This window comes from Sturnira hondurensis, unplaced genomic scaffold, assembly GCF_014824575.4.
Source record: "Sturnira hondurensis isolate 20B ecotype Veracruz unplaced genomic scaffold, ASM1482457v3 Scaffold0021795, whole genome shotgun sequence".
Lineage (NCBI taxonomy): Eukaryota > Metazoa > Chordata > Mammalia > Chiroptera > Phyllostomidae > Sturnira > Sturnira hondurensis.
The window spans coordinates 10,377,728-10,386,637 of record NW_028094426.1 but is presented as its reverse complement, the minus strand read 5'-3'; the positions used below and the strand labels follow the sequence as shown (position 1 = coordinate 10,386,637).

General features: G+C 36.9%; 1 protein-coding gene across 3 annotated transcripts; it reads right to left on the bottom strand.

Annotated features, from left to right (window-relative positions):
- SMCO3 (single-pass membrane protein with coiled-coil domains 3) lies at positions 1-8,910 on the bottom strand. 3 transcript variants are annotated; one of them, XM_037033946.1, is made up of 3 exons: positions 8,803-8,910; positions 3,959-4,049; positions 1-716 (listed from the first exon to the last, which is right to left on the bottom strand). In XM_037033946.1, exon 3 carries the CDS (start codon positions 698-700, stop codon positions 23-25), a length of 678 nt encoding a protein of 225 aa, XP_036889841.1. In that variant the 5' UTR covers positions 701-716; positions 3,959-4,049; positions 8,803-8,910; the 3' UTR covers positions 1-22. The 3 variants fall into 3 exon arrangements, with proteins under 3 accessions (XP_036889841.1, XP_036889842.1, XP_036889840.1); XM_037033947.1 differs by lacking the exon at positions 3,959-4,049 and having other exon boundaries at positions 8,794-8,910; XM_037033945.1 differs by lacking the exon at positions 3,959-4,049 and having other exon boundaries at positions 8,803-8,908.

The window sequence follows — 8,910 nt, the reverse complement described above, 5'->3', positions numbered from 1 at the left end:
TTCCAGTGGCAAATAAGATGGCTTATTTCATTTGTTGTTTCACTGTGTTGGTGACCTCAGTAATGGCATGATGATATTTTTCTGAGGCTGACTTGAATTCCACCAGATGCTTCTCATAACTCTTGATGGCTGTTTGTAGCTGCGTTTTTTCCACTGCTCCCAGGATGGCACGGAAGATCATATCTATGCCAAGGCCAAGAACAGCAACTCCTATGCTACCGAGGAGAGAAGCACCAATTTGAGCTAACACAGTGACCAACTTGTTAATTATGCCGGTTGTGACATTTGAGCCCACAAGTTTAACAGCCACTGCACTGGCTGCAGAAGTAGCTTCTCCCAGGATGACTGAAATAACCTTTTGTACTATTGCAATTTTCTCTGTTTCCCTTTCCTTAATATCCTGAAGTTTTCTATAAAGGGTTGGCTCTAGTTTATCTTTGAGTGCTTCGTCAACCTTTTGCAATTCCTTTTGGATTTTCATCACAGCTTGGATGATGATATCACAATTTTCTTTGATGGTCCCATTTCTTTTCATCTCAATGGAGGCCAGCCTGCACCCCAAATGCGTATTTAAGACGCCAATCAGCTTATTGGTGGCATGGAAGCTGTCAGATAAGCAATCAAGGAGCTGTTGGTGAAGATGATTGACTTCTTCCCGCCTCCTTGGGTTCTCTGGGTAGAAGAAGTCACTCTGAGCCATATTTCAAATATGATCTCTGAAAAATAAAATGGTAAATTTTCACTAAAAAAAAATCTTTAAAAATATCTGCTATTTGCCTGCATTTGACCAGGAAATCTTTATTTCCTGATAGAAAAGTAGCAATATGCTATGTAAGGAATTCCTCAGAAAACAGGTTCTTCAAAAGAATTATTTTTATGAAACTTGAAGTTGCTGTGTGGAAACGTCAGTGGCACCCTGTCAATGCATTGTCAAGGAATTGTGTTTTGTGAAGAGGGGAAGTCCTAGATAGGAAATATTTGTGTTTATGAAGCATCTGATCAGAAATAAATGTCAGTCTAGAACCAAATCAAGAATGTGTAAGATAGAGGGCCCTGGCTGGTGTAGCCCAGTGGATTGAGTGCGGGCCTGCGAACCAGAGGATCACAGTTTGATTCCCAGTCAGGGCACATGCCTGGGTTGCAGGCCAGTTCCCTGCAGGCCAACTCCCAGCAGGGGACGCACGAAAGGCAACCATACATTGATGTTTCTCTCCCTCTCTCCTTCCCCTCTAAAGATAAATAAATAAATAAAATCTTTTAAAAAAAAGAATATGTAAGATAGAGGTGATTATTTCCAAGTAATATTAATAACATATTTGAAACAGACTGTGGTTGGAAATGGTTAGCTCTTGATAACCAGAACTAATGGTTAGCTCCATTATTTCTCTAACCTGTAATCACCATATTGAATAGACCTACCAGCTTGATTTCTACAATATTTGGAGTTAAATTAGTAAGGCTGAAGACTACTAAGATCTCTGAGTTTACAGGGTGATTAATATATAATTTTGTTTATATACTATGTTATCTTCATTTACAATATTCAAATCATGTTATATATATTTTTACAGACAAATTCTCTAAACTTAGGGGATATTGAAAGAAAAGTATAACAGAATCTTTACACAAAATCCTTGTGATGACACTATCTATTTGAGATTCCTTGGACTAAAATCTCACTTGAGGAGAAAGTCACCGTGGTGCAGGGGACAGTGCAGTTACGACTATCTCTCTGATTCCCCATTTGCAAAACTTATAAATTAAATTGTTTAGAATGATCTGTATTGTACTTGCCCATATTAAGGTAAGTTAGAGTTAGCCTTGGGAAGAAGAAAATGCTGTTTCGCAGAAGTAACAAGGAATAAGTCGCTAAGTACACCACAGAATGAATAAAACAAGCCTGGTAGGATCCGCCTTGTGTAAAAGCTTGAGCCTAATTAAAAAAAAATGTTAACATGCATGGATTGAGTAGGATTCCTATGTGCCTGGCATCTTTGTTTTCCATTTACACTCTTGGGAGGAAAGAGAAAAAATGGAGTTCTATATATCTGTGTGGAATCTGACACATTCTCTCTTTGAATAAACACTGTCTTGATTACTTTTGGCCCTGTTTTAAGACCATGATTCTTAGCTTAGATGGGGGAATCTGAGAAGCAAGGGAGGAAGGAGTGAAGGTGTTTATCTCTTAAAAAGGGAAATGTGAAAATAACCTATCCTCCAAGTCATAAAGATATAATTTGGAAATGAAGAGGGGAAGATTTGAAACAAATGGATTAGGAACATAATCATCTATGCTGTTAAATTTAGAAAAGTGTACTGGTAATCCTGGTGGAATAAACTTCAACGTGGTCAAAAATTCATTTTTATCTTTGATTCAGATCCAGTACACCCACACACACCCATGTGCATGCATGACAGACAAGAATTTTCTCAAGGCAGTACTGAGAAAATATCTCAATTCCATTTAAAGAATTTTTTTGTTGACGGTCTATTAAATAAGTCCCCAAACTCAACATCTGGTTGCAAACTGAAATTTGAAAACCACAAATTCAGACTTTGATTTTTCTTTTTTCTTCTAGAAATTTTACATACTTTTTTCCCTTTTTTGGCTCCTAGTTTTCAGATGTTGTGAAATAAGAACTTGTTTCTGACTTTGAATTTGGAAAATCACCAGCTACATGCCCATTCAGTTAATTATGTGAGAGGAGTCTTTCTTACCTTGAAAAAGTGAAAAGCATCTCTAGCAATTATCATATGCCATTATCTGAAGGTGTGGCATCCAGAAAAGGTGTATGGTGCTATTTACCTTAAGACAAACCAATGGAAAAACGAATCTTCATCCTGTGGAAGGTTGAATGCTTCCAAGTGATCAATTCCCTCTAAAAAATAATTTGTTAGCCCTGGCTGGTGTAGCTCAGTGGATTGAGCACGGGCCTGCAAACCAAAGGATTATGGTTTGATTCCCGGTCAGGGCACATGCCTGGGTTGAGGGCCAGTTCCCAACAGAGGGGACAGAAGAGGCAAACATACACTGATATTTCTCTCCCTCTCTCCTTCCCTTCCCAAGGAAAAATAAATAAAAATCTTTAAAATAAAAAATAATTATTTTAACACAACTTGACAAATTAAGCATAAAATATATCTGAAAGACTGAATAGGTATGACTATCTTTTTCAGGAAAAGTAATAATGATACTTTTTCCTTCTCAAATTTTAAAACACTATCAAAATACAGTATTAACCAGTATAGTGCAGGGGAAAGTGTAGATGGAATTATGGAACAAGATAATTCTCAAAGCAAACCCTTCTATATAGTTGATTCAATATATAATAAATGTAGAATCTCAAATAGGTGTTAATTGAAATTATTATTTCATAAATGATCCTGGGATAATGGGGTAGTTTTAGGTGTTAAAAGTTAATTTTAAAATGTTATTAGCATAATATATGCAAAATCAACTAATAAGATAGAAGAAAATGGATAATTTTCAAATTGCTGTATAAAAGAGGACTTTATAAGCTTAAAACCATTGAAGTCATACAAAAATGTGACTAACCAAGAGGACTATGTAAAGGAAACTAAAAACAAAATGGGAAAAAATACAAGAAAAATGAAGAACTATGAAGTTTGAAAGAATGTTGTTAATAAGAAAAACAGCAATCTAATACCTAAATCAGCAAACAATTCTGAACAGACAGTAAAAGAAGGAATAGCTAATTGAGGAAAAAAGTTCAATCTTATTAGAAATCAAAGATACTGTACTTTTTCAGCTACAAAAGTAGTAGTTTCTTTTTTTACACACTGAAAGTCTTGCACATGCATTTTCATACCTAGATGATCCAGGCATCAGTTTATAATTCAGTGCCAATAAAAAGTTTGAGTAAGAGACGTCAAGATGTGCTCAGAATGATTTTTCACATCTAATAAAAAAGGACTCATTTTTCTGAGTCTGGCTTACCGTCCTAGCTCTTTTCTCCTTGGGGAAGGGCTTTGGGAGGGTTCCTCATGTAAGTATCTTCAGCAGGCCTGTTACCACACCTGCTCCAGTACTGAACACCTTTCGAGATGATTTCTATCCCCAATGTGAGATAAATGCTAGAGAAGTAGGTGGAGAAGAGGTGGGGTTTGAAGGTGAAACTAATGAATTATTTCTTGGACAGGTGAAATTTGAATAGCCTGGTGAAGGCAGCAATTTAATAATTCAGCAACAATTTATCTAATGGAGCAGCACCTGACTATGTATAAGGTAGTATGCTAAGCTCTGTAGAGCACACAGAAATGAAAAAAAGACATGGTCCCTGCTTTCATGGAATTTCTAATCTAGGTAAAGAGTTGAGATAGTAAAATGACTTGTCAACTTGAAAGTAATAGGTCATTCGAAATTATGGTTAAAGCTGGTGCTTGACTTGTGCAAATTCAAATTTTAAACAAGTCACACTGTAGTATATATCGACGCTGGGTCAATATGCAGACCTTCAGTCATCCAGGGAAGATTAACAACTTGTACCCTTTCAATTTGCTACTCTTAAATATGTGCTTGACATTTAGAGAAGAAAACTATAGTTGGTAACAGCGTTTTCACTATAGCCAGTGACAATTTAGTTTTGACTCTCAAATTGCTTACTTCACTCAGCAAAACAGAAGCCCTTCAATTAATTGGAGTCACCCTTCTTAAAGATCGTAGGTATTATTTAGGCATGACTAAGTGATGCCTTACTAAGAATATATAGTACTGTAGCTAAAAGGAGTTCTGGACAGTCTACTTTCCTCTATCTTATTAACTTTCAGTGATGACCTTTTAAATATTGGCTTTGATATTCAATCTTTTAAAAATCATTTCAAAGTCACTTTAAAAATGACTTTTTCCCTGGCTGGTGTGGCTCGGTAGATCAAGTACCGGCCTGTGAACCAAAGGGTTGTGGTTGGATTCCCAGTCAGGGCACATGCCTGGATTGCAAGCCAGGTCCCCAGTAGCGGGCGTGTGACAGGCAACCACGTATTGATGTTTCTCTCTCTCTCTCTTNGCACGCAAGTGTGCCACCGCCGTCAGCCCTCGCCCCCTGGGGCCTGCGTGGTCTGTCTCACTGTGCGCTGGGTCGGGGGCCCTGTCCTGCCCGACACTGCTCGCTGCTGGCTCCGCCCCTCTTACCGTCCCCGTTGAACGGTTAGATGTAGTCGGACTTCCGTATAATTCAATTTTCTGTCCTTTGGTTGTGTCTTTGTTTCTCCAAATCTTTGTTGTATTCAAACTTGGTTGTGGGAGAAGGCACAGTGTTTCCACCTATGCCTCCATCTTGGCGGAAGTCCCTCAATTTGCTACTCTTAAATATGTGCTTGACATTTAGAGGAGAAAACTATAGTTGGTAACAGCGTTTTCACTATAGCCAGTGACAATTTAGTTTTGACTCTCAAATTGCTTACTTCACTCAGCAAAACAAAAGCCCTTCAATTAATTGGAGTCACCCTTCTTAAAGATCGTAGGTATTATTTAGGCATGACTAAGTGATGCCTTACTAAGAATATATAGTATTGTAGCTAAAAGGAGTTCTGGACAGTCTACTTTCCTCTATCTTATTAACTTTCAGTGATGACCTTTTAAATATTGGCTTTGATATTCAATCTTTTAAAAATCATTTCAAAGTCACTTTAAAAATGACTTTTTCCCTGGCTGGTGTGGCTCGGTAGGTCAAGTACCAGCCTGTGAACCAAAGGGTTGTGGTTGGATTCCCAGTCAGGGCACATACCTGGATTGCAAGCCAGGTCCCCAGTAGGGGGCGTGTGACAGGCCACCACATATTGATGTTTCTCTCTCTCTCTCTTTCTCACTCCTTTCCCCTCTCTCTAAAAATATATAAATAAAATCTTAAAAAAATAAAAATGACTTTTAAAGATTGGTACCAGCAGGTAATTAAGTGGTCTACTTAATTCAGCTCTGATTACCTGCACCTTTTGTATGGTAAATATAAACTTTTACATTATTTGTTTTCACATGATAGTGCTCCCTGTCAGTGAAAATTTTACTATGGACTAAAACTCTCCATTGTGCAGCAGTGTTTGTTCTGTTCTGTGTGTATTTTATTAAAGTGGCTCCTGAAATAGGTTCTAAGGAGCCCTGGGGCACCTGATGGGGAATCACTAGCCAGGAGGTGGCGCTCATGGTCTCTTGCTGCTTATTTCACCCCAGTGTATGCCAAAGCAGCTGTGCTTTTTTTATTTTTATTTTTATTGTGTTTTTTCCCCATTACCATTTAGTCCCATTATACACACCCCCCTGCAATCACCACACTTGTCCATGTCCATGAGTCCTTTTTCCTTTTTGCTCACTCCCTCTACTCCCTAACCAACCACCCACCCCTTGCCTCTTTGCTGTCATCCTGCTATGAGTCTTGTCAATTTTGCTTGTTTGCTCGGTTTGCTCATTAGATTCGACACATGAATGAAATCATATGGTATTTGTCTTTCTCTGACTGGCTGATTTCACTTAGTAGAATGTTCTCCAGGTCCATGTATACTTTTGCAAAGGGTAAAATTTTCTTCTCTTTTATGGCCAAATAGTATTCTGTTGTGTAAATGCCCTGTTGTTGTTTATCACTCATCTACTGTGCTTTTTTGTGCTGCACGAATGCTCTGTTGCTAAAACAGAGTTTGGAAATTACGCGCATTTTAACTTGTTATTTCATTTAAAAAGCAGTAAACAAAATCGGTAATGCCAGTGATCAGCCTGTCTAGGATGTTGAAATGGAAACAAAGACTAGGTTTAATCAGATAGATTCTTATGGAGTCCATGTCAATTTTGTTGAATTGAATAGTAAACATTCAAGATTAGAAGAGCATATAAGAAGTGGTAGAAATATATTGATGATTATATCTGAAAGTTAAGGTTTATTTAGTGATATTATACACTTGCTTTAGTTTTTTAGGAATCACCTTATAAAATGAAAATACTGATTATCACATATTCAGATATAAAGTCCTCAGGATACTTTTGTGAATAACTAGTTCAGTCACTGTCAAGTCTATAGAAATTTAAAGAAAGAAATTGATATCGAGGTGATTAGCGGAGGCATCATGTAGCAAGTGGCATGTGATATGTGCTTTGATAGATTGTAGAATTGTGATAGAAAAAATTAAAAATAAAAAAACTGATACAATATTTTAAACTATAAATAGCAGTAATATAAAAATACTTTTAAATTGAGGAGGAAAAACACCCATAAACCTATCATCTTGAGTTGTTTTGTTATTTTCCCATTTGTTTACATGTATAAGTATTTTTACCAAGTTGTAATAATACTATAAATAAAATTTTCATCTTATATGGATTTAGTTTAACACCCATATGTCTAGTTTTAAAATGATTTCATTGGGTATATGAAATATTCCATAAAATATCTTTACTGAAACTTAATAAATTTACAATTGTCTCACTATCATAATATTCCAGTGAGCACTTCAGCATTCATAGTTCCCCCTCCCTCTAGTATCTGGGTTATTTTCTCAAGATAAATTTACAGGATAATCATATAATTAAGTAAATAATTGTTTTTACTTTTGATATGCAATGCAAATTGCATTTCAAACTTCTGCAATACCGCAAAAATAAATTTTTATAGCAGTATGTTGAGTGTGTTTCAAAGTCATAGATGGTTCTGTTAAATATTTTAATTTGGGGAGCAAAAGTTGAATTTCAAGAAGAATTCTTGCCTTTGTAGAAGTATGTACTGAAACAGTAGTGATGAAATGATGCGGTTTCTGAGCTCTGCTTCCCAATGGTCCAGAAGGGACAGCGGAGTAGGCTTACAGAGGGAATAAGATGGACTTTGTGATGATTTTTGAAGCTGGGGCACAAAGACATGGGAGTTTATCCCATTAATGTCTTTACTTCTGTGTATGTTTTAACTTTTCCCATAACAGTGAAAGAAAGGAAAAGACTGTGATCCTGCTAAACCTCTGATGTTTCGTGTTTAGTATTCTCTGAGGCTTTACATTTGTCCCTGCTGTCCCTTCCCCTCCCCATTCACTGTGGGTCCTGTTGTCATGGAAGTTTCCTTTATTTGGGAATAAGGTCTAGGTAGTAAAGTCGTAAGTTTTTCAGGAGAAAAGAAGTTACTAACTAGCTCTGAGCCTCCTCCTTTAACACAAGACCATGGCCTTTTGCTGGAAAAAGAAACAAATTGACCGTGCTGTGAAGACACTTTCTGATGTAAATTTTTCTGAAGAATATTTCTGGTTAGAGAGCAGAATATCAGCATAATTCATCAGCATTTACCAAGTGCTTATTACTGAGGAATATCTACTATATACTTTAAGGCATTAAAAAAAGGCAATGTTTCTTGCTCTGAAGAAGATGATAGTCTGTTTGGAGACATACAGTGAATTCCCAATGATATTTAAATGTGATAACTTAGGGAGAAGCATAAGCACTGTACATTAACTAGTACTGGATTGCACATTCATTCTCTTACAGCCACTAAGTGCTGATATTAATGATAAAGACATGAAAGGAAATTTAACAGTCCAGGGAAACAAGACACAGTCACACCAGTGTCATTTCACCCTTAATTCTCCCTAAAATCTATGTCTTTACTGCTTTCTCTTCTTCTCTGACTTAATTTTCTTCTTTCTCTGGTGTCTTCAGAGAAAAAACTTGTCACAAGGAACATGCCATGGGATCCTCTTAACCAAGTTGTTTTGTTACTCTATTGTATTTATGGTTAGGATTTAAGACTGACGTTATTTCAAATTGCCTGTAACGAAGAACAGTATTATATCAATGCTAATAGAGATACCCACATTGCTTACCTTACGGCGTTTCCGACTTTGGCGGTCCCAGCAGTGGTGCAGCAGTATTGTTGGAGTGCCCTCTCATGTGTTTTCATCTGGACGTTTCTGATGGAATGTGATGACTTA

What these genes read in the sequence shown, in the direction of transcription:
- SMCO3 (XM_037033947.1), bottom strand. Translation starts at nt 700, where the DNA reads ATGGCTCAGAGTGACTTCTTCTACCCAGAGAACCCAAGGAGGCGGGAA.